The 25,680-nt window shown below is 32.9% G+C and overlaps 2 protein-coding genes, 4 non-coding genes and 1 pseudogene across 6 annotated transcripts; 3 read left to right on the top strand and 4 right to left on the bottom strand.

The window, feature by feature from the left end:
* Positions 1–665: 665 nt before the first annotated feature.
* On the top strand, positions 666–1,556 carry LOC107462644 (putative lipid-transfer protein DIR1). The gene is made up of 2 exons (XM_016081269.3): positions 666–1,246; positions 1,467–1,556. Exons 1-2 carry the CDS (start codon positions 934–936, stop codon positions 1,478–1,480), a joined length of 327 nt encoding a protein of 108 aa, XP_015936755.1. The 5' UTR covers positions 666–933; the 3' UTR covers positions 1,481–1,556.
* Positions 1,557–3,141: 1,585 nt separating this feature from the next.
* On the bottom strand, positions 3,142–10,684 carry LOC107462645 (chaperone protein dnaJ GFA2, mitochondrial). Its single transcript, XM_016081270.3, has 18 exons — positions 10,455–10,684; positions 10,241–10,331; positions 9,956–10,042; positions 9,610–9,692; positions 8,397–8,480; positions 8,235–8,273; positions 7,860–7,949; positions 7,662–7,712; positions 7,465–7,552; positions 7,282–7,346; positions 7,109–7,183; positions 6,792–6,864; positions 6,099–6,162; positions 5,878–5,983; positions 4,081–4,137; positions 3,949–3,997; positions 3,734–3,800; positions 3,142–3,612 (listed from the first exon to the last, which is right to left on the bottom strand). Exons 1-18 carry the CDS (start codon positions 10,521–10,523, stop codon positions 3,513–3,515), a joined length of 1,338 nt encoding a protein of 445 aa, XP_015936756.1. The 5' UTR covers positions 10,524–10,684; the 3' UTR covers positions 3,142–3,512.
* A 6,266-nt stretch (positions 10,685–16,950) lies between these two features.
* TRNAC-GCA (transfer RNA cysteine (anticodon GCA)) lies at positions 16,951–17,021 on the top strand. Its single transcript has one exon. It is a non-coding gene; the product is annotated as a tRNA-Cys (tRNA).
* Positions 17,022–19,075: 2,054 nt separating this feature from the next.
* On the bottom strand, positions 19,076–19,149 carry TRNAD-GUC (transfer RNA aspartic acid (anticodon GUC)). The gene has a single exon. It is a non-coding gene; the product is annotated as a tRNA-Asp (tRNA).
* Positions 19,150–19,661: 512 nt separating this feature from the next.
* Positions 19,662–19,745, bottom strand: TRNAY-GUA (transfer RNA tyrosine (anticodon GUA)). Its single transcript has one exon. It is a non-coding gene; the product is annotated as a tRNA-Tyr (tRNA).
* A 631-nt stretch (positions 19,746–20,376) lies between these two features.
* LOC110274666 (photosystem II CP43 reaction center protein-like) lies at positions 20,377–24,278 on the top strand (annotated as a pseudogene).
* Positions 24,172–24,263, bottom strand: TRNAS-UGA (transfer RNA serine (anticodon UGA)). Its single transcript has one exon. It is a non-coding gene; the product is annotated as a tRNA-Ser (tRNA).
* Positions 24,279–25,680: the final 1,402 nt, after the last annotated feature.

Raw genomic sequence — 25,680 nt, 5'->3', positions numbered from 1 at the left:
TGGTTTGGATTGTATTAAATCGATCCTAAAAAGTAGATCCGAAATCCGATCCAATACAGCAGTTTGCAAAAAATAGATACCAATCAAATCCGAATTAGTGCGATTTTAATCAATTTTTTGTTTAAATTGGATTGGATGAACGATTTAATTTAGATCGGTTTGGATTTGAATGGCCAACCACTTTAAACCATTGAAGAATCTCTCTATAACTTCCTTCCCTAATATATTCAGATTCGGTTCTGTACTTCTGTCTAAAATATATCTTGGTCTTGTTAATTAGCGCTTAAAAAAAACAGCATGCATCACTCTGAAGTCACCACAATCATGTGTCATTAGTTTTGGTTTAGAAAGCAACTGTAAACTATAATTGGCCTTCTTGGTTATATACTATTTTTTAATAAATTCTTTATTCCTATTTTTTTTTAAATTCTAAAATGTATATCAATATCTTTCCAAAATAATCCGAATATAAAATACCAAATAAGTCTCTTTATTTACACTAGGATATTGCCCATTTTTTCACAATTATGCATTCAACAACTGTATTGAAAGACTATGGTAACCAATCATAAATTTAAAATAATAGATCTAATTGGCACTATATCCCCATTTTATAAGTGGCATCACAAATTTGTTATGTATACTTAATCCATATATACCTTGAGCATAATGTTCCCAAAATTCAATGCGAACAACTTTGCCATGGGAGAAATCATGTCATCTGAATCTTCTAACTGCAATCAATAAACACCAATTGCATTGATGCTGTTCTCTCTCTCGATCTCTGCCATATAATGAGCATGAGTAGCATGATAACTTTCTCTGTTAGAACAGCTACGGTGCATGACTAAAAACAACTCTATAAATACAATAAGTGAGTGGTTCCTCCTTCGGTAGCGAATTAATTATATTAGAAGACAAAATAATTCAAAGATGAAGGTTTTCAGTTATAGAGCTTTTTCGCTGGTATGGTTTCTTGTTTTCATGGTAGCATTGGTAGTAGTGGCACAAGTGGATAGCACTTCATGCACAAGCACATTCTTCTCGGCGCTTGTGCAGCTGATTCCTTGCAGGGCAGCGGTTGCTCCGTTCAGCCCAATTCCACCAAGCGAGTCGTGCTGCAATGCCCTTAGAGCTCTTGGCCAACCATGCTTGTGTGTTCTTGTCAATGGCCCTCCAATTTCAGGTGTTGACCGTAACATGGCCTCACAGCTACCAGAGAAGTGTACTACAAACTTTGAACCATGTACTACTTCTTTCTCTCTACCATTTCTTTTTGACAATTTTTCGTAAATTATATGTGTAATTTTATACACAATTTTTAAAAATAATTTTATTTTGAATTCGATGATAAGTTGTTAGAAGTGTGTCTCATTCAGCATTACCATCCTCGCATAAATCCAAAACTGGCCGGCTTATACAGTGTGCCATTGAAACAATGATTAATATTCTTTATTTTTTTGCAGGTGTCATTATATGAGATGAAGTTAGAGCGCGAAGCTAAGTTACAATTAGAAATAAGTGTTATTAATTGAAGTGTGATTTATATATTGCAGGTCACAATAAGATTACATTATCATCAGTAGATGACATTAATATTCAATCTATATGTAATTTTTAATTATTCTCAATTTCAATAGTAAATTGTTAAAATAATAAAACATGCAATTGCCGTATGAAGAGTAATCAATTCTCCAGTATCATAGACCAAAGAATTTTAAAAATGTTTCTAATAAAAATTTCATATAAATTAGAAAGTATAAAAATGGAAAGATTTGCCTATTATATATGTCCTGCTCAACTAGAATGAAAGGAACTAACCTTGTCAGAAATGGAAGTCGGATAAACTATAAACCACTTTATCGCTATATGAATGTGACGTACCCACAATAAACTAAGATGAAATATGAAAGTTAAAATATGAAATCTTCTATAATTGGTTTGACAAAATGAAACTCTTCAATGATTCCTCGAACGTGAGATTATGGGTAGCCAACGACTCCTCGAACGAGATATTATGGGTAGCCAGCATCTAAAAGTATTCAAGCCATGAATCAAATCATGGTCAAGCTTAAGTTCATTAAAATATAACTAAAAATTTCAAATCTACACCCAACACGCACTAATCTATGCTTCAAGAAAGAGAAATATGTCATAATGATCCAGTTGCCGAAGGGGCACATATAAAAGCACAACAAGTTAGGGAAGTATCACACATCTTCTTTAATCTAGTTCAAATGCTTTGGATCTTTAATTTGGACATACCTCAAGCATCCCGACACACCACAGAAAAACCACATAAATTCTCTTATTAAACAAAAGAAGTCTAGATAATCAACATTCTTTTCGGCCAACATTTTAAAAAATTAGCTAGTTTTCTAATAAAGTGCTGAACAAAAAAAAATTAAAATTATTGAAAAAAATATCTAAAACTTAACAGAAAAACATCCAAAATTACAGAAAAAAAGCTAAAATTTAACAAAAAAAAACATCTAATATCGTTGAAAAGAACATTAAAAATCTAACAAAACGAAAAATCTAAAATCATAGAAAAAAAACAACCAAAACCTTTAAAATTTAAATATCCAAAATTTAGAAGTATTGTTTGTTTTTGTTTACTTTTTAAGGTACAGTTGCCGAAAAACATAAAAACCTCTAAAATTCAAACATCTAAAATGCAGAATAAGAAACATCTGAATGATGCATTCTTTTTTAGTAGTTTGCTATTATTTATTTTTTATTGTACATTCCCAAAAAAAATTCTCAAAACCTCAAAAATTTAAAAATTTGAAATCTAAGTATAACAAACATCCAAAAGTGATCTTTTTTTTGTTACCATAATTAAAAGAGTTATTGTGTTCAGATTTAGGATGTCTTTTAGCTAGGTTTTAGATGTTCTTTTATAATAATTTTAAATGTTTACTTTTATTATGTTTTGAATATTCTTTTTTATCCAGTTTTAAATATTCTTTTTACAATGACCTTAAATATTTGTTTTTTCATTTGATTTTAGATATTTTTATATATTAAATTATGAATTTTTTTTTTACCTAGCATGATTGTAAAACAAAATTTTAATGCGGTAACAGAAACGGAAATGGTAACAGATGACTCCATGATCTACTCAATACAAAAGGCTCCTGAAGAAAACAGCAACAGAAACGTAAAAGTGATCATTCCAATTGAAGAACTATCTCGTTGGCGTATAGCCCCGGATTCAAAGATGAGTAAAGTTTTCTTGACTTGCACCCATTCTTATAGGGTTTTATTTACAGACTAGATTACTATGGTCTACATGTGCCTCAAGCTTGTATTATAATTCAATTGAAATTGTGAACATCACTTGTTATGGAAAAAAATTGATATAATATTATATTACTACATACAATCAAAAGTGGATGGGATCAAAAAATACCAATCCTTAATACTACAAAACTTAAACGGCAGGTTGCTTCCCCGCCTAGTTGAGCATGATTTGTTAATAAATGACTAATTTTAACTCTGCAGAAGTTTCATCCAGAAGCAGATGCAGCTCTCTCTTTGTTATCGAATTCCCCTTGCTCTTCCTTGGCAAATTCCTCAATCAATTCCCGTTGTCTCTCTGTCAGGTTTCTGCAATCATAAGGAAGGTATTTACAGTAAAATAAACTTGTATCACCTGGGCCTAGGAGGCTTTCGTTGAAGATTTAACAGTTTATAAACTACACCAAGCAACATCAAATATAACACTCACGCTGGGATGCCGACGTTAAAATGAACATATTGATCCCCAAATGTATAAGAATTCCGGGTCTTGATCCCTGAAGCGAACAAAACGGGTTAATAAATAATAAAAATAATGAAGAGACCATGAATTTTAATATCTAAGGAACAGTTATGGAATTTCAACATCTTCAAACAACACTTCCTTAATGTCTCAATTTGCATAAATGACATCCACTTGCTTACCTTTCTTTTTTAGAACCACCTTTTGACCAGGTTGGGTACCAGGACGAACCTGCAAAGCATGGCCAGTCATTCAAGCTTCAGTTAGCAAAACAAAAATGAGATAAGAGATGAAATCACAATGGCAACACAAACCTTAAGAACAACATCTCCAGTGAGTGTTGGAACATGGATGGTTCCACCCAAAATTGCCTGAAAAAAGAAGTATTTTTTGTTAGTGTTAAATCATGAGTGTAATAGTACAAACTGCAATGACAGAAGCGAACTACAAGTATATTTGAGATCCAAAATATGGCAAGACAAATCAACAACAGAAGACCCAAGAACAGCCACAAACACCAAGACAAACCATACGAATATCATAACATTTACCAAAATCACACATTCATGATTGACAGAATCCCAAGTCTCCAAATCCAATTACATGTCAATAGCCTAAAAGTCAAAACTAGGAATTTCTGAATGACTTTAATTTAAACCAAAGAATTGTGATTATTTCTTCTGAATTTTTTTGTTAATAGCCATTTCATGATTTCTATAAATATCAAAGAAACAATCACATATCTACATTTCTTTTGGGTCATTTCTCTTCCCCAAAACAGGGTCCTCCCCGCTATCAAATAGAATCTTGAAGCATAAGACCAAGCTCAGATTTAGTAGCAGCTATATTTAATACTGAAACTAGCAAAGGAACAATATAAAAATGATTTTACGTATAATTTGTTTGTATTGAAAATCAACAAGTTTTCATGTTGATCAAACAGACAACGTTTGTCATCTTAGGAATATAATTATGTATGAATTTGTCACACAATGGACTTTCTAGATTATGTGGCTTAGCGGGCCGCCATAGAATATGCATTCGTGCCTATTTTCTGCAGAAGAAAGAAGGGGAAGAAAAAGGGTGCACAAATGCAAACCTCAGATTGGCAGAAAAGGCAAGGGAAGGGAAACTATCCTTTACATGGGGAATGGTGAGTTTATAAAAATATTGAAGAAAACAGACTGTGGCAAGGATCATTCCCCTTTTATCTTTGTTCAGGCACCTTGTTCCCAGAAAATTGGAGATTGCCTATGGAAAAATAATTCTAAAGTCTAGCCATTTCCTATTTCAATCCAAAAAATTAAACTTTCTATAAAGGTTATATAGATCTTTGATACTTAACTCAAATTTCACATTATTTCCTTATCAAAATTCAAGCACAGGGAAGCTGACCTTTTCCCATCTCTTTGTTTCTATTCCGTTATCTCTAAAACCTCCAAACATATACAAGGGCAACACACTTATGGTTGAGCATCAGGGACTCAAGTCTCGCATTCAGTGGAAGAATACAGATGAAATTTGAAGCACAACAGTTTATTATGCCCTTCTTCAAGAACACAAATGTTATTCTTTGCTGTAATAGTGTTGGGAGAAAATAATCTAATACAGAACCAATTGATCACTTTTGTAAAGGAAGCAAACCATATTTCACATACTAAAATCACAAAATATGTCGGTCAATGAATGCTCCCTGATAGTTACAAATTTAATTAATTCCTCTCACAAAATAATAATGATAATAATAAATAAATAAATAAATAAATTCATATTATGGAAATCTTAATTGATAGTTCCTAAAATGGATCACAATTAGGTGGAAATATATTCCCTGCAACCTGAAAGGTGAACAAACCATTACACCTGATCCTAAAATATAACATGTATACGGAGGAGAAAAACAAAATCATCCAAGAGAAAAAAAAAAATCAATAGAAGAAAAGCATATTAGAAAGGGGCATCTTATTCAAAAATTTTGTAAACTGAAGAACCAACCAATTTGCTCCCCATTTACTACAAACTAAAACCACTACTTAAATACACGCATAAGTTAATTGATGCAAAACCTCAACCAGAAATCGGCACTGCATTTGTATTTTAAGGCGCATTACCTGAGTAATACTTAAAACAGCATTTACATGAATATCAGATCCTTCTCGACGAAAGACAGGATCTTCTCGGACCTGCAAGTAGTAAAAGAGAGAAAAAAAATATTGGCTTTATAAAGAGAAATTAAAGGAAAAGAACACTGTTCTTCAAGCCAGTTAAGTTGAGTTGAGTTTTGGAAGGAAACGGAGGGAAAGGGAAGGCTTGTAAATTTTACACCACAAGCCCTCCATTTCCCTTCCCATCCCTCCAAACTCCCAACTCATTTAGGGTTTCATTGTTGTCCATCCCTGCAAATGTATAAATATGTAGAACCTTCACCTTTTCATATAAGAACTAAGGAAAATGATTCAACAAGAATGAAATGCATCATTGCATCGTGAATAGCATCTACTCATGACTGTCGATTTACCAGCATCTATGGCAGACTTGATTTTAATAGAAAGGCATGATAAAATCCACATTTATCCAGATTATTCCAAACTATGTTATAAATTTTTAAACTTTACTATGCTAAAAATTAATAGTTATTTTTCTGTGTATATGTTCATTTTAATATTATCTCATATAATGGCTTTGATCTCTTCACACCAAAATTTAAGCTGAACAGCATGAAGTAATATGTAATGGAGTGATCTTTCATCCTTCCTATATATATTAACAATCATGCATTCGGGTAAACTTCAAAAAATTGTCTAGATAGAAATAGAATAAGTGGTAGAGTGACATACATTGATAGGTAATTGACTATAAATTATGAACCTCAGTAGAGTGAGACTATAATACAAGTGGCTAGAACAATTAAGAGGAGAATCCCAAGAATGAGGGGGAAGCTTTTTCATTTGACATTGTAACTTTGTATGCCAAAGGAACAGGATTTACTTAACTAAATCCAAAACTTCCAAACAATAATGCTTACCAGGCGCAATATCCAATTTGACAGACTTTGTTCCTTTAATTACTTTTGCACCTTTGCATGACTTGCAGAAATTCTGATGCCAATAAGAAAACAAGATTTTAATAATTTTTCCAGAAAACAACTAATGCAGCATGTGGTAAACTTAGTGTGATTCATCACATGATTTATTAATAAAATTAGGGAGGAACTATAAGAAAATAAGATCAACTATAAGCAAGTTACATGAATCACAGCTAAGTACATCATATCTGAACCGTTAGATACTACAATGTACTAAAAGTAATAGAATTGATCTAAACACATTGTTTACATCATACCTTTACAATTTTGCCCATTCCCCTACATGTACCACATGTTTTCTCCATCCTAAATATGCCAGCTTGTACATATGTCTGGACATGCATATCGAAATAATCGGTTTAACAGGAAATTATTTAAACTTATAACATGATTGAAGAAGGTTAAATTCAAATTTCAAAATGGTACATACCATTCCTGTTCCTTTACAGCGTTTACAGGTTTCAGGTTTTGTACCAGGAGGAACACCACTCCCACCTGCAAATGTTGAGAGAATCTGTGACAAGTGCACCAGCTTTACAAACTATGGTGGTGAATAAAGTGGTTACAAGGGGGAAAAAATCCTGTATAAACATTAGTGTGCTGATGCACATACCACAAGTTTGGCAACGCACATCTGTTTGATATGTAATAGTTTTGGTACATCCCATGACGGCTTCCATAAATGATAATTCCACAAAAGTCTGAATAAAAAGAAAAAAATAAAATAATAAAAAAACACATTTGGACGCATTTCTTCTAGAAATTCCTTAGCATATAATAAAGACATCCAAATATGAAGAAAAACAGAACCTTGACATCCTCTCCACCAATATTCTGATGAAAAAAGTTCTTGACAAAATCCTGATCACAAGTCATCATTGACGAAATTGCAAGAGAATTAAACGAAACCAAATTAGATATCAAACATGGGGTATATAAATAATTCAGAGATATTTATATTTCTCTAATGATTGGTTAAAATGAGGGGAGAAACTAATAACGAATTACATGATCACGGAATATCTGCTCAAACGGATTAAATCCACTGCTATCTCCAAAACCAGTGCTCTGTTGGTTTACATAAGCATCATGACCAACCTACATAATGAGAGTTAAAGCATATAAATAAGAGACAATAACAATACTCTGAAAGGAGACATGTGAATTGTTTCCCCACCATCCCAACCATCTGTTTTGTCAAATATCTATACATCAATACATGAGCTTCTTGTGCACCACAGAACACCCCAGTATTTCTTTGTAATACTAATACTGTTATTACTCAACAAAATTCAATAATATATCCTACAGTTTTTCCCAATACGGTATATGATTCAAAAAAGTTCAAAGGAGCCAAAAGAGATATCCGGAAAGCGGTAATACCTCATCATACTGTTGACGCTTCTCTTCATCCTTCAAAACCTAACGAATTGCCAAAAGAAGGGAAGCAAAGGTCAGGAAATTAGTTCTCATTTCATTAGTCATATGATCAAAAACTCTGTAGTCAGGATGGTAACGAGAAATTTTTTAATAAAAAAGGTAAACCTCATATGCCACTGAAACTTCTTGAAACTTCTTTTCAGCTTCAGGATCATCTTTGTTTGTGTCCGGATGGAGCTTCTTTGCAAGCTGCAGAACATGAGGAGAATTCAAGACACAGCAGAAATAAAGGTAAAATGATGAAATTTTTCAAGACAAATAATTCATGCTTATCGAACATGCTTGAAGAATTTATGTAGAGAGAAAAGGAAAGGTGAAGGGAACCAAAATATCATTCACAAACTGACAATAGTATTGCCATAGAACATGAGCAGACATTAAAAGAGTACATGGCGGAGCATATTCTGACAAAGAAATCATAAATATAAATAGACTGTAAAATTTAGACATCAAAAAGTGAAAAGCATATATGCATATTATAAAATAGATAAGTGAGTGCATACTTAACAAAATGCATGAGCAACATGACAAACAAATTTCACTATTATTTTCAAGTGGTGCCCCTAGGGAGATGGCTCAAGTATCTACTTAGGGCCCATTAGATAACTCTCTTAGGAAGGGAACACAAAAACACCAAGAAACATAAATCTGTTTGGAAAAGGAGACAAACATATAAATAAACAAAAGGTCTCAGGTGTGGGACAAAATATTCCCAATTCTCTGTCCACCAAAAGACTAGGGACAGTAGGAACAAAATCAAAGACAACTTTTCTTCTATCTTGTCTCCTGTCTGTATATTTTAGGATTGGAGTTGTCATTAATTGAATAGAAGGGAAAGGGGAAGAATAGAGTTATATATCATTGGTTGTCCCAGCTTTTAAATGAGTAGAATTCAATAGGGTATAGTTTTATTTTCCAACTTTTATATGTATTTTTATGTATCAATGAAGATTAAAGAGTAAAATTGAATAGCTAACAACATCCAGTCTCCTCTTGACCCCCAGACTTGCGGTTACCAAAATTACTGTTCCCAGTGGCTTGGGCCCTATTCCTAACCCTCTCAACACCTTCCTTTCCCTTGCATAAAATATCTCCCAAGTGCATCTAGAGCCTATAGACAATGAACAGTTTCTTTAACACATGGAGAAGACATGAAATTGACAAACATAAACCAAAAAAAAATGGCATGATCCCACTTGACCAGGATACGCCTCTGAAACTTTTACCTCGGAAATAGGCTACATGTTTGTTTAAAAAACAAAATTCATATTCTGCTATCTAGATACATTTATATTCACATTGGTAAAGCAAAACCTACCCCATAGTATGCTTTCTTTACTTCAGAAGCACTTGCATTCCTACTGACACCAAGAATATCGTAATAGTCTCTTGCCAATGAAGCTGTAAAGGAGTGAGAGGGAAAACGGAATGTAAATAAGTGATGGGAAAGAAGAAAATGCATACTTCAGGCTCCTTCCATTTTAGAGCATAACACCACTGAAGAGTGAAAATTCAACTTAGTCATCACAACCAACAGGAAAAATAATGCAAAATAAAATCCATTAATTTGCAAAATTAGAAAAAGGAATTTCCAAGTTTTTTCCCCTTGTAATTATTCCATTAAGAATAAAAAAAAAAGTCAATCATAATCTAACAATTAGTACCCGTGCCATGAATGGTCCTAGATGTTCCCCAATATTTATTTGCTGCTCCCAGTGGCAACCAGTTCTTCAAATTAAAACCACCTGCAGCTGCAATTAGAAAAGGAAACGAAAGCTCAGAAAAAACAAAAAATATCTCACATTGCTTCCAAAAAAAAAAAAACGAAACAGAACCCTTAATTCAACGTTAAACAAACCAAGAGAAACAGTCATTGGACCAGAAATAACAATAAACTTTACTGCACAACCAAATAACAAAATCACAATAAACTTTGCGTTAACACGAACCGTTTGGAGGATAACTTGCGATGACTCTAGATGGATTGCAAAGTCCTGAATTCAGTGTCCTATAACTCCTTTGGAACACTGTCCCATATATCTGGAACTCATCCAATAATTAAAAAAAAATAACACAAAATTGATAAATCACAGTTCACAGAAAAACGTCAAAGAAAAACAATCTGACTCCGTCCGAATCGAGGAGAAGAGAAAGTGTGCATACGGGTTCTTTTGCCGAGAGACGGCGACGAGAAACCAAGCGGAGGAGCCTGGCGCCATTGGAGCGTACCATTGGGAAGCTCTACACGGGTTGTAATCGGGAAATGGTTAAAGGTTCAGAACGAGGGTTTGGGTTTTGTGGTAAGTTTCAATGGCCCAAAACCCCGTCGATAAACCCTAATTCCGAAGTAGAAGCTTCTAGTGTAAGAGATTTTGAGGGTGTGCAGGTGTGAAGAAAATAAAAGTAAGAAAAAAAGACCGATCTTGACAATTTAAATTTGAGACAAATATATTTTTGACAAAATTTAAATATAAAAAAGTTTTTGATTTTAATAAAAGGAGGATAATTTAGTTTTTTTTGTCTATTTGTCTTTCATATATTAAACGGAACTGACTGGCTGAAATGGTGTTCAGTTGTCCATTACCGTATCACACTGAAAGAGGAATAAAGTTCAAAGGACAAATAAGTTTTTGATGTCATTTTGCAAATAAAGTTCAAAGGATAAATAGGTCCTTGAGAATTTAGTTCATTATACTTTTATTATGAGAATTTAGTTCATAAAATTATGCTTGTATTTTGCAATCCAATTAACTTGTTGTATTCTGCAATTTAAATTATTTGTATTAAAATTGCAGAAATTGTGCTTGTTCTGTTTCTACTTTTTTTTTTCTTAAATTGCGTTAGTTTAGTTTTAGTGCATTTGTGTATTATATTAGAATTTGTTAAATTGCGTTAGTTCAATTTTCATCATACCAGTGGCATTAGTTAGCATCAGTTTATTTATGCATCAAGTTAGCATTAGTTCATTTGTGCATCATTCATGTATTAAGTTAGCATTAGTACATTTGTGTATTATATTAGAATTAGTATTTTTATCCATAATAACATTACGAGAAATTTTTTTATTATAGTTCACTTTGTTTTAACAGTATAAATTATGCATGGCACAAAAGATTTATAAAATCAAACTATTTTTACAAAAAAATCGTAAGTTGACAAACGTCTCTGGCTAAAAAGACCAAGATATCTGCAGATAAAAAATTAAATAATAAGATTTTTAGTTATTATTTTTATATGAAAAAGTCTAATTTTTTATTAATAATTAATTTTAACATTCGTTATCTAAAATTTAAAATAATTTAATGTGTATACTTTTACATTTAAAATATTTTAATCGTAAAAAAATATCGAATGACATATTTTGATTTGTCAAATTACTAATATAAAATATAATTATATATAGAGTAAAAATAGTAGAGAGAAATAGAAAGTTGGAGAGAGGTATATGAGAGAATTTAGGAAAGAAGTTTATTAATTTTGAAAAAAAAAATTTCTCTCAATTTTAATAAGAGTGTCTTGTGACACATTTGATTATTAAATTAGATAGTAATATATGATACATGTAGAAGCATAATGAATTAAATTCTCAATGACCTATTTGTCCTTCGAACATTATTTGCAAAATGACGTCAAGGACTTATTTGTCCTTCGAACTTTATTCTCTGTCTAGCGTGGCACCGTAACGGACATCTGGACACCGTTTCAGCCACGTCAACCAGTTCCGTTTGGTGTATGAGAGGCAAACAAACGGAAGGACTAAATTGTCCTCCGTTTATTAAAATCAGGAACTTTTTGTATTTAAATTTTGTCAGGGATGTATTTATCAAAAATTTAAAAAGTCAGGGACCTATCTGTCTTTTTCCCTAAAAGTAAATGGCCAACTCGGTCCAATTTTCTTTCCAGAATGACAACGGGATCGTGGATTTTTTTAAATAAATAAAATAAATAATTTAATTAACGAAATATACATTTTGAAACGTTTTTACTTTTTACCAAAAATACCGCATCTTTTATCTCGTTTACAGTGTAAATGAAATAAAATAACATGTATCTGCCACATTGTAAACAACATATATATAGTATCGCTGAGCCCGAAAAAACCGAACCAACCAAAACTAATATATTGATATCTAACCATTTTCCGCAAAGTGGTGACGAATGGTATAACTTGTACAAATCTTTCTATTTTCCAATTCGATTCGATCCATTCATTCGTAGAGCTATTTACTCGATCGCAGACATTTCGGGGTGGGGGATCCAACTGTATCAATTGTTTTCTAGCTGGGGTACCCAGACGAAAACTAAGTTCCCATCAACGACGCAATTATCAGGGGCGTGCTCTACCACTGAGCTAATAGCCCGTCGTGTGGGCCTTCCACTGAGGCCCGCTATGCCAAAAACGAGAAAAATCTCAGCCCTCTCTTTCTTTCTTTTTTTCGCCTCCGTATGGCGACATGGGGCGAAAAAAAAGAAAGAAAGAGAGGGATGGGATTTTTCTTGCTTTTGGCATAGCGGGCCTCAGCGGGAGGCCCACACGACGGGCTGGATTTTCTCTTTTTAACGATAGATATTCTGTCAGGAGCAGTATGGGCTAATGAGGCATGGGGATCATATTGGAATTGGGATCCCAAGGAAACTTGGGCCTTTATTACTTGGACAATATTTGCGATTTATTTACATACTCGAAAAAATACGAAATTCGAAAGTGTAAATTCTTCAATAACAATCCGACGGTGCCGAGTGAAAGGGCCGTCGCTCAAAAGATTACCATATATAACATAAAACTTCTCCGCCGATTCGTTCTAATCGAGCCTCTTAAAGGGGACCCTCTATAATTTCGCACGTGAGGAGTTATTTCTTGGTTTCGTCCAGTCATTATGTTAGATATCAAGAAAAATCTATTCTGACTTCAAACAATGCGCCTTTTTTGATGAATAAATGGAGATACTATCTCATTTATTTCTGGCAATGTTATTTGATATTTAGTCTCAACCCCGAATGATCCATATAAAGGAATTATTTGAGAATTTATTTCATTTTTTTTTAATAAAACATTGAAGTGAATTTTTCAACCTACCCTTACCAACTCGATCTTGTTGCACCAGGCAACAAAGATGCATTAACCATTTCACGAAGTATGTGTCCAGATAACCCAAAATCCCGATAATTTGCTCTTGGTCTTCCAGTCAAAAAACAACGTCAATGAAGACGTGTAGGTGCACTATTACGCAGTAGTGATTCTAACTTTCCATGAATTTCCCATTTTTGACTTAACGACGGAACTTTGCTTATTTCTTTTTTTGAGGATCGGCGAATCAAATAATATTTTTGTTCCAATTTTTTTCTCTTCTTCTCCCTCTCAATCAAACTTTTCCTTGCCATAATGGTTAATTTCCTATTAGTATCAATCAATCATACAAGTCGGATCCTAGATGTAGAAATAGAAGTAGAAATTGAATATAGAAGAGGTCTGTAAACCACCTTCGCAAACCAGACTTTTCGGGTTGGCTGTATAACCGACAGATGAGCTCATTAGCCATAGGACAGGCATGCATCATACGCATTTGTATGCTTTGCTTGGATTTGAACTTGTTTTGGTTTGCCTAATTGTTAAACTGTTCTTAACTGCTACTTGAACTATTTGCTGTAACTACTACCTAAACCTGTACTTTCCTTGTCTGTTTTGCCTGTGTTTGTTCTGGTGTGCTACTTTTGAGAATGAGATTTGATGCTGAATTGATGATTGTGTTGATTGATTGCGTAGTTGGTTTCTGATTAAAATGTTCTTATAAGAAAAGAAAGGTTTTGGATTTCTAAAAGATTAAATATTATTTCTTTGAAAAGGTTTTGAATGATGAGCTATTGGTTTTTAAAAGATTCACAAGGCAATAATAATCATTGAACTTGAAAACAGTTTTTTTATTAAATATCTTCTTATGACAATTCTGAAACTCCATAATGAGACCGTGTGGTTAGGTTCCCATCCCCCTATAACTTTACCTTTTTAGGAATCAGATGAAGAAGCATTATGAAGAGTTTTGGTTTATATGATGTTGTATTAATTAGATTATTTTTCTTCCCTCGTCCTTGTCATTACAATTTTGTAAGAGGGATAAGAGTTGTGTGTTTTATATGTATATTATATTATAAGCTATTATGTAAGAAATCTTGTATATGATTCTATGCCTGTTTGTTTTTTTTAAAGATATAGTGTTTATTTTCGGTTTTCAAAGAAATCAACGGTACAGTGTCGAGTCACAGGCTCCTATTTTAATATTAAGTATATAAAATAGTAGCAATACTTCTTGCTATCAGAGTGGCACAGCCGGAAGCGTGACATTTTGGTAGTGAGAGTGTTACAGAAAGAGAAAGTTCATTAAATTGAGTGAGAGTTTTGAGGTTAGAGATAGAGATTGTCGAGAATGAGAATCTGATATCTTTGGATGACGGTGATGGTGATGGTAGTGGTGGTGGTAGTGATAATGATGATGACGGTGATGAAAACAACACCAAAGAGAATAAAAATGTTTAAATTGATAAAAAACAAGATTGAGCTAGAAAATACATGTTCAGTGTGATCTCCGTCCAATCACGTCATCAATTTGTCGCTGAAAAATATTTTAGAGACGACCGTTATTAAGTTCAGGAACAATTTTCAAACAATTTTAAATTGAAAAATAAGTTCGAGACTCGATTATAAATTTAGAAACTACTTTCAAATTTAACTCTAATTTTTTTCGATATTTTTTATGTTTTAGCAATATGTTATTAAGGGGCGTGGGATCTCTAAGATTTCTAGGGTTCATGTGTGGTTAATGATAACATCTTTGTGGAGCAAACGAGCAAGTATACATTCTCATAATAGGTATCACAAATGAAACAAGAATCTTTGCCCAATAATAACACTTACTCTCGTTAAATATATTTTCTATCATCAAGCTTTCTAAAACATTTATATACGAGAGAAAAACTAAAGTAGAACAAATAAACTTAGGAGTTTTTTTATAACGACAATGCTAGCGAGCTAACATTATAGTCAATATTTTTTTGTCAATAATTATTGGGATATTCAAAAAAAATCCAATAAAAAAATGTTTTGAAATTATCCATTTATCTCTTTTTATTTCTTCTTTTTTTTAATATATACTATAATTTCATCTATTCACCACAGTTAGCCACCGTCGTTGATCGCCGGTCACTCTCTGTCACCTTAAATAATTCTAAATTTCAAATGTTAAATCTTATATCTTAAATTTTGAATTATAAATCATAAATTATAAATCCTAAATTTTAAATACTAAATTATAAATTATAAATTCTAAATTTATATCCTAAACTAAGTTTACTTTGTTTAACTTTTAAAATTTTTTTACTTAAATTTTGAATATTTTTATTGTTTTTAATTTTAGATATTTTTTAATGTTTAATTTTAAGTTAGAAATATGCTATCACTATTAGAATTGAAAAATCACTTTTTACGTTTATTTATTTTATTTTTAACGATAATAAAATAACTGTTAATATATTTATCAATAATTAGATATTATTCATTTTATATTTTATTGTTAAAAAATTTTAGCAACAGGCCTACGAAAACTTTTTTAATAGCTAAAGAAAATATATAATTGATATTATAATATATAATAATATATAGCAATAAATATATAAATACCATAAAAATATATATAAATTATATATATAATAAATTTTGTCATTAAAAATAATTTTTATTATAGTGAATGCTTGTTGAGAGGCGTTAGCTCTCAAAATTTTCTCTTTCTAGAATAATGCATGAGATCTAAATTGTGGACTATATGTGATGGTTGATGAATCTTTCATCACGTAAATTTAAATATAAAAAGGGGTAAAAGAGAAATTTCGCAAATTATTTTGCTTATTCTTTCAAGGATCATACTGATAAGTTCGACAGAACCACAGGGTGTATATCAAAAGGGCATCTAATTTCGTAAAAGGGGTAAGGTGAGATTAGAATGGATTATCGGTTAAAGACCATAGTGCGGCTTTTTGCTACAAAGGTGGGAGAGTTTACACACCACCCCTTCTTATTTGAGAATACAATTGGAATACGTAATAAAGCTAGTATATTTATTAAACCTGCACAAATCTAACTTCCGTTGCTATAGCTAGCCATATATCTAGTATCCAGATTAGATACATGTCTCTTCCTTTTATAGCAGTCCTATTTATTCGGTACAGAGCATGTCGTAGTCAATTTTTCAATTTCTTTTGAATTTATTTTTTCAAGGAAAACTTCTTTCAATTATGGAAGCACGAGAATCTTATTTCAAATTCTGGTATATACGTATCATATGCGGAATACGGATATGATACCCGATAGATATTATCTCTGTAACAATTTCTAGTTATATTCTAGGGTTTACATATACTGACAGTTACTGTTATAATTAAAATGGAGAAGGTTTTTTGAATAAAAAAAGCAATATTGATAAATTTTGTATCAAATTGCATTTTTTTTTATCTCATAACGACAAAACCATCTTCTCATTTCGATTTCAAGAATTGTTCAGGAATTGTATAGTTAACGGTTCCGTTTTGTCCTTCCATTATTGCGTTTGTCGATCAAAGTGCATATCTCTTTTTCAATAAAAAAAGGGTATTCTCATATATATATCGTTTTGGCGGCATGGCCGAGCGGTAAGGCGGGGGACTGCAAATCCTTTTTCCCCAGTTCAAATCCGGGTGTCGCCTGATCGACAAGAGAATTGAATTTTGACCTTTTAATTAAAAAAATGAGAGGAAAAACGAATTTATCTGTAATGTTTTCCGACTCTACTAGAAATCTGATCAAAACTTGTTTGATGTTCTAATAGAATTTATTGAATTGTTTCGTGTTAATATAATAGTTTTAGTGCAGAATCGAATCCCCCTTTGACTCTGTACCAGCGATTTAAATAAATATATATAGTTATTATAGTTTCTAGTATTCTCAGTGATTAGATTAATACCAAAAAAAACAACAAGAATTAGTGAACAATAGTAAAATAATTCCTTCATAGTGATATTTTTTATAGAGATAGGAGAAAAAATTCACATGGATATAGTAAATCTTGCTTGGGCTGCTTTAATGGTAGTTTTCACATTTTCCCTTTCTCTCGTAGTATGGGGAAGAAGTGGACTTTAAAGGTACGACTAATTGGGGTGGGGGATCCAACTGTATCAATTGTTTTCTAGCTGGGTTATTAAATTTTTCTATTGAATATTTTTCATTTCCTTTTAATTAATACCATACCAATTCCTTTAATTCAAATATATCCGCATTTCGGAAGTCTATTTTATTTGAGTGGTGTAATGTATTCTATGCATACTAAATACAAAATACTCTGTCAATCACCCAAATAGTGAAATTATTACCTTATTCTTGTTAAGGGGATGAAAAAAAGATAGGAAATTTTTTCCTATTCCAACCTAATTCTTCCTAAGATTTCTATTTAGATGACCTGGCTCTTACCAAAGTTATATATCGAAAATGAGTAACCGCGGAACCCCCTTTAACACCCCTTTTCCCTTTTTTCCCCTCTTTTCAAAGTTGGTTTTTTAATTTCTTTATTGAACTCATTTATTTGCAATCATGGTTAAAATGTAAAAAAGATTGGGGTTGACTACCAATCTTTTCAAAATACAGAAAAAGCTTCTCGTAGAAACTACCGATCATTTGTTAACTATTACAACTATTCCAACTATTTAATCAATTACTTCTTGGAAATGCTAAAAGTATTACTCAATTTTTTTATATGATACCGGGCCGGGATTGATATTAAGAATCAGAAACCCATAAATTTGAATAGCAAAAATAAGAGTTGCTTTTGGATTATTACATATATATTTTAGTGGAACCAATACAAAAAATGGATGAAATAAAGAAAAAATTGGAGCTACTATGTACATTAGATATAATGATGTAATGGAATTGAAATTCGATATATATAAGTCTATATATAAGAAGGTCGATCTGAATATTTAGATACATATCATATTGTAGATTGATCCATATTATATTATAGAGTAAAACTTTTTGCACTACAATTATAGAATAGATAATATAGATAATATGGTAGAAAGAAATCAATTTGATTTCTTTCTACCATATTATCTATCCAGATTTTATAGAATTCTGTTGCTTCTAGTCTGATTATTTCATTTATTAAATCTTAAGCAAAAATAGAATCTTTTTTTTCATTCACTGTATTGACATGAATTAAGAAATGAAATCATGTTTTAAGTCAAATTAGTCACTTTGACTTACCGTCTTTACATAAATTATAAGTAAAAAGGCAGTGGGAACTAGAATGAACAGTGCAGTAGCAATAAATGCCAGAATATTTACTTCCATAATCTCTATGCTTTTTTTCTTTTATTTCCAATAAATAACTCGGGATCTAATCCCATAGAGATGGTAAATCTTTCGTCAGCAAATTCAATGGTCTAAATCACATCTCGATGATATCAAATAGAACCAATATAATATCATGAATAACAATATCTAAGCTAAGCTATCAAATCGATTCATCGTCGAGAATGGAATAGTATAACATAGGAAGATCTTTTATCCATACCAAATTCAAAAAATGTCGTTTCTGATGCAATCAAAAATTCTTTTTTTTTTTTTAACTTTTGAATTTCAAATTAGATAAGGGTTCCCACGAAGCAAAAAAGAGGGGATCCCTCTTAGGAATGATATTTTTTTGTTATTAGGATTCCCTTTCACATACAAATTGGTGTCTTTTTTTGGATTTTTATTCATTCGGGACTGACGGGGCTCGAACCCGCAGCTTCCGCCTTGACAGGGCGGTGCTCTGACCAATTGAACTACAATCCCAGGAAAGGGGCGTACAGCATAGAAATTCTTATGCTTTCATTCAAACCTTTTGTTTTTATTATTTTAGATTATAGAATCGTTTGCTTTAATTAACTGACAGAGACGTATCATATATCCATTATTTTTATTATTATTCAATTATATAAATAGATATATTTATTGAATTGATATATCAATACGCACTTTAGAGATCGACATGGATTACTTGTAATCCCTTCATTCATTATTGCCAAATCAATTGAAAAATGAATCCATCAATACAAAAGAAATTAAATAAAGAAAGAGTCTTTTTTTTTATCTTTTTTTTATTTAATCGTTTTTTATATTATACTTAGAGATCCTAATAAGGATCTAGATCATTAACAAGATTTGAATTTTATATGTATATATGGTCCGTAAAAAAAGATCCCTAAAGATTTATCACATTTTATTTTCTCCCATATCTGAGCATATCGGCCATTTCCGGAGAACAACAAATGGTTATATCTTTTTATGGTGGATCGGCAAATTATTGGGCCAAGCTGGATTTGAACCAGCGTAGACATATTGCCAACGAATTTACAGTCCGTCCCCATTAACCACTCGGGCATCGACCCAGGAAGAATCAATTTGATTCTTTTTAGATGATCCATGATCAACTTCCTTTCGTAGTACCCTACCCCCAGGGGAAGTCGAATCCCCGTTGCCTCCTTGAAAGAGAGATGTCCTGGACCACTAGACGATGGGGGCCCACTTTCCCGACCGCCGTTATGCTATGTTCTTAGTATAAACAGTTTTTTTTTTAATTGTCAATAGATTGGAATGATATGATTCGCTCAGAAGGATCTCCCCCCCCCTTTTTTTCAAAACTCCATACCATATATTTGGGGAGTTCATCATCACGATTTCTAAATTGTTCATTCCAATCGCCAATCTATAATTCCAAAAAAAGTAGGATCTTTCGTGGAGTGGTTGGTTTGCTAGAAAAGGCGTAGCGTGGGTTAAAACTTCATTTCTTTTATTCATTTTATAAAAATAAATATATCTCTGTCTCATCCTAAGCCGGAAAAACCACGAATAAATATGGAAATCGGGGTAAAAGGATATGGATCAACAAGTTATTTTTTTTTTTATTTTCGATTATTCCAATAATAAAATTTCGAAACATTAAAAAAAAAGTAAGTGGACCTAACCCATTGAATCAGAGCTATATCTACTATTCTGATATTCAAATTCGATATAGATGAAATTTATCTTTTTTTTTAGACTTCTTTTTGATTTGTACTTCGTAAGAATTAGTCGATATTTACGATTAAATCCTCCCGTTCCTCAAGATTCTATAGGAATATTTTTATATTCCCTTTCTACAGCTTATTCCAAGCTCCAAAATACAAGTCATTTTTTTTTGAACACAAGAGAAGATCAATTTCCATTTCTATAAAATGGGATATGATATATAAAAAAAATACATCAAATCATGGCTTCACGTATCAAATATTTTCTTTTTCTATCGGTGCTTCCGGTATATTTCCGGCAATTAATGACTGGGAGAAAGAGACTTTTCACTTACAGTCTCTTCTCTTATTATTTCTATTATTTTATTTAATATTAATTAAAATATTTTAATTCAATTAATATTAATTACTCGGATAGATAGATAGATAGATAAAAATATCGAAAAAGTAAATAGAAAAAATATTAGAAATTTCTCTTTCTCTTACCGTGATCTACAAAAAAGTAGACTTTGGAGTTTTTTTTAACTGAAAGAAAGGAAAATAGAACAAAAACGACACTAAAAGAAAAAATCTTGAAATAAGATTCAAATAGAAAAGTAATAAAAAATAGAAAGTACTAAATAAGCCAGTTTCCTAGACATAAAAATTAGAAGAATTTTGAAAACATTTTTTTTTTATTTTTTCAATTTCACAAAAATATTCTTTGAATATTATTCTTTGATCAAAGGAACGGAGTGTGCCCGGGCTCCGCTGGTAGCGCGAACGAGAAAAGGTATCATTTTTCTCTTGAAAAATTGTTAAAAAAAAATTTCTATCAGATTTATGAGTAAATTTATGAGTCATAAGACAATTAACCATTCATGACTTAGGGGATTTGATTTAGAAGAATAAAAAAAGGAATAGCCGGATTGAGTTCATGGATTCAACTTAACCTAGGTATCCATAGAGCAATAAATGATTTTTATATCCGAAACGCATTAGAAAAGAAGGGAAATCTACGAGAAAAAAAATCATTATATAAATGAGAAAAGCCTCCAAGGTCCCATCCCCAAAATGCTAGGAGGTGTTCGGAAATGGTTGAAGTAGTTGAATAGGAGGATCACTATGACTATAGCTCTTGGTAAATTTACCAAAGATGAAAATGATTTATTTGATATTATGGATGACTGGTTACGGAGGGACCGTTTCGTTTTTGTGGGTTGGTCCGGTCTGTTGCTCTTTCCTTGCGCCTATTTCGCTTTGGGGGGTTGGTTCACAGGTACAACCTTTGTAACTTCATGGTATACTCATGGATTGGCAAGTTCCTATTTTGAAGGCTGTAACTTCTTAACCGCTGCAGTCTCTACTCCTGCTAATAGTTTAGCACACTCTTTGTTGTTACTATGGGGTCCTGAAGCACAAGGAGATTTTACCCGTTGGTGTCAATTAGGTGGTCTGTGGACTTTTGTTGCTCTCCACGGCGCTTTCGCATTAATAGGTTTCATGTTACGTCAATTTGAACTTGCTCGATCTGTTCAATTGCGCCCTTATAATGCAATCGCATTCTCTGGTCCAATTGCTGTTTTTGTTTCCGTATTCCTGATTTATCCACTGGGCCAGTCTGGTTGGTTCTTTGTACCCAGTTTTGGTGTAGCAGCTATATTTCGATTCATCCTATTTTTCCAAGGGTTTCATAATTGGACATTAAACCCATTTCATATGATGGGAGTTGCTGGTGTATTGGGCGCTGCACTACTATGCGCTATTCATGGTGCTACCGTGGAAAATACTTTATTTGAAGATGGTGATGGCGCAAATACATTCCGTGCTTTTAACCCAACCCAAGCTGAAGAAACTTATTCAATGGTCACCGCTAACCGCTTTTGGTCCCAAATCTTTGGGGTTGCTTTTTCCAATAAACGTTGGTTACATTTCTTTATGTTATTTGTACCTGTAACTGGTTTATGGATGAGTGCTCTTGGAGTAGTCGGCCTGGCCTTGAACCTACGTGCCTTTGACTTCGTTTCTCAAGAAATACGTGCAGCAGAAGATCCTGAATTTGAGACTTTCTACACCAAAAATATTCTTTTAAACGAAGGTATTCGCGCGTGGATGGCGGCTCAAGATCAGCCTCATGAAAACCTTATATTCCCTGAGGAGGTTCTACCACGTGGAAACGCTCTTTAATGGAACTTTAGCTTTAACAGGTCGTGACCAAGAAACTACCGGTTTCGCTTGGTGGGCCGGAAATGCCCGACTTATCAATTTATCCGGTAAACTACTGGGAGCTCATGTAGCCCATGCCGGATTAATAGTATTCTGGGCCGGAGCAATGAACCTATTTAAAGTGGCTCATTTTGTACCCGAGAAGCCCATGTATGAGCAAGGCTTAATTTTACTTCCCCATCTAGCAACTCTAGGTTGGGGGGTAGGTCCTGGGGGGGAGGTTATAGACCCCTTTCCATACTTTGTGTCCGGAGTACTTCACTTAATTTCCTCTGCAGTATTGGGCTTTGGTGGTATTTATCATGCACTTCTGGGACCTGAGACTCTTGAAGAATCTTTTCCATTCTTCGGTTATGTATGGAAAGATAGAAATAAAATGACTACAATTTTAGGTATTCACTTAATCTTGTTAGGCATAGGTGCTTTTCTTCTAGTATTCAAGGCTCTTTATTTTGGGGGTATATATGATACCTGGGCTCCGGGAGGGGGGGATGTAAGAAAAATTACCAACTTGACCCTTAGTCCAAGTATTATATTTGGTTATTTACTAAAATCACCTTTTGGAGGAGAGGGATGGATTGTTAGTGTGGACGATTTGGAAGATATAATTGGGGGGCATGTATGGTTGGGTTCGATTTGTATACTTGGTGGAATTTGGCATATTTTAACCAAACCTTTTGCGTGGGCTCGGCGTGCACTTGTATGGTCCGGAGGAGCTTATTTGTCTTATAGTTTAGGTGCTTTATCTGTTTTTGGCTTTATTGCTTGTTGCTTTGTCTGGTTTAATAATACCGCTTATCCGAGTGAATTTTACGGGCCCACTGGTCCAGAAGCTTCTCAAGCTCAAGCATTTACTTTTCTAGTTAGAGACCAACGTCTTGGGGCTAATGTAGGATCCGCTCAGGGACCTACCGGTTTAGGTAAATATTTAATGCGTTCCCCGACCGGAGAAGTAATTTTTGGGGGAGGAACTATGCGTTTTTGGGATCTACGTGCTCCCTGGTTAGAACCTCTAAGAGGTCCCAATGGTTTGGACTTGAGTAGACTTAAAAAAGACATACAGCCTTGGCAAGAACGTCGTTCCGCGGAATATATGACTCATGCTCCTTTAGGTTCTTTAAATTCCGTGGGTGGCGTAGCTACCGAGATCAATGCAGTCAATTATGTCTCTCCTAGAAGTTGGTTAGCTACTTCTCATTTTGTTCTAGGATTCTTCCTATTCGTAGGTCATTTATGGCACGCGGGAAGAGCTCGCGCAGCTGCCGCAGGATTTGAAAAAGGAATTGATCGCGATTTTGAACCTGTTCTTTCCATGACTCCTCTTAATTGAGATATGAGATCTAATGCTTGAAGTAGGAATCACGTTGATTTTACCATACATATAGGGTTGAGTCGAGCGGGTCAGATTAAAATCAAAAATAAAAAGTATTTTACTTCTCGTTTTAATCCATTTTTAATCAATTTCTATCTAATCTAATTATATCGAAATTCTGAATCTTTTTTTTTTCGGGCTCGGCTAAGTGGTAGTATCGCCGAGCCCGAAAAAACCGAACCAACCAAAACCAATAAAAGAAAAAGAATACTTTCGTCGAGCAAAAACAAAAGGAGAGAGAGGGATTCGAACCCTCGATAGTTCGTGTTGTGAACTATACCGGTTTTCAAGACCGGGGCTATCAACCACTCAGCCATCTCTCCAACCAAAAAGCCAATTTCTATTTTATCTTTATTCTACTGAATAGAACATAACTATATGAATTAATATAGTTAGTATCGATCGATGATCGATGGCATAGATATCCAGTGTGAATCAATTGGTCACTTTTAATTCTTCAAAATATTATAGAAGATGCATGATCCAGCATGTCTTTTTCTGAAATAAAAACAAACCTTCGATCCATGCCTAAAAAGAAAGGGGTAGGTAATACGTCATATAAAATCAATAGATTCATGATAAAACCCCAAAATATGTTTTTTTATTACAATTTTTTTTTATAACGAAATCGAGGAGTTGGGATCAAATGGTATAGTTTTCTTTTGTTGGTAAATTGGAGGATTAGAAACATGACTATAGCTTTCCAATTTGCTGTTTTTGCATTAATTGCTACTTCATCAATTTTATTGATTAGTGTACCGGTTGTATTTGCTTCTCCTGATGGTTGGTCAAGATATGTTTTCAGATACCGCTATACAATTACAACCCGTCTTTGCTCAATGGATACAAAATACCCACGCTTTAGCACCGAACACAACGGCTCCAAATAAAAATAAAGAAAACTAAGACATTATAGGGAGGGAGGGGTCAAACTTTTTTTTCTATTGGAAAAATCTTCTATACTTAATATTTATACCATCTTATATTTATATATAGGGAGGGTATATTGTTATGGTATATTGTAAAACTTAAAAACAAATCTCAAAATAGAAATTGAATTCAACTTTCAAAATCTATCAATTTAATATAATTAAATTTATAAAATAAAATCACAAAATAAAAAAAATAGTAATAGAAAAATGAATTTGAATATTCAATAGGAGTAATATATTCAGATTTATAGATTTTATTAATCTATTAAATTTCGAATCTATTCGAAATCCTCTATAAAGATTCTCTTCTCAACTTGAATACTATTCAATACTATTCTATTTATTTATTCTATTTATACGACTAATTTCTACGATTAATCCTTTTATATTAACTATCCCAGGCCTCTCCTACTGCTATACGTCTTTTTTCCTCTTGTTCTTTTTTTGTTCTTTTGTCCTCCTCATTACTTTCTTTTGTCTCTTCTTCTGTATAATACGGATTTTCTAATCCTGTTTTTGTCCGCAGCCTCCTTTGGAACAGAAAAAGCATTTGTCTCATTGGTTCAAAATTTTTCAAAAAAAAAATGGGGGTTTCTCAATTTTATTCAAAAAAAGGGGCGAATACAGACTTTTTTGAAAAATTTTCCAAGTAATAGTTTTCCGCCTTTGAGCACGTATGGATCCTTTTATTATGTCTCGTCGAAAATCTGGTTGTTGTGCATAACGTATTAAAGCCAATTCCCCTTTTTCATCAGTGTTATTTGTTTTTCTAGTATCCCCATAAGGATTAGAATCTTTTGATTTTTTA

The sequence above is a fragment of the Arachis duranensis genome, chromosome 8, assembly GCF_000817695.3.
Source record: "Arachis duranensis cultivar V14167 chromosome 8, aradu.V14167.gnm2.J7QH, whole genome shotgun sequence".
In the NCBI taxonomy this organism is placed as follows: Eukaryota; Viridiplantae; Streptophyta; class Magnoliopsida; order Fabales; family Fabaceae; genus Arachis; species Arachis duranensis.
The sequence above is the reverse complement of the archived record's forward strand: the minus strand, read 5'-3'. Positions and strand labels throughout refer to the sequence as shown.

What these genes read in the sequence shown, in the direction of transcription:
- LOC107462645 (XM_016081270.3), bottom strand. Translation starts at nt 10,523, where the DNA reads ATGGTACGCTCCAATGGCGCCAGGCTCCTCCGCTTGGTTTCTCGTCGC. An exon ending in CTGTTTTAAGTATTACTCAG is followed by an intron (nt 4,138 to 5,877) that starts GTAATGCGCCTT and finishes TTCTTTTTTCAG; the next exon opens with GCAATTTTGGGTGGAACCAT. An exon ending in TTTAACGTCGGCATCCCAGC is followed by an intron (nt 3,613 to 3,733) that starts GTGAGTGTTATA and finishes TTATGATTGCAG; the next exon opens with AAACCTGACAGAGAGACAAC.
- LOC107462644 (XM_016081269.3), top strand. Translation starts at nt 934, where the DNA reads ATGAAGGTTTTCAGTTATAGAGCTTTTTCGCTGGTATGGTTTCTTGTT.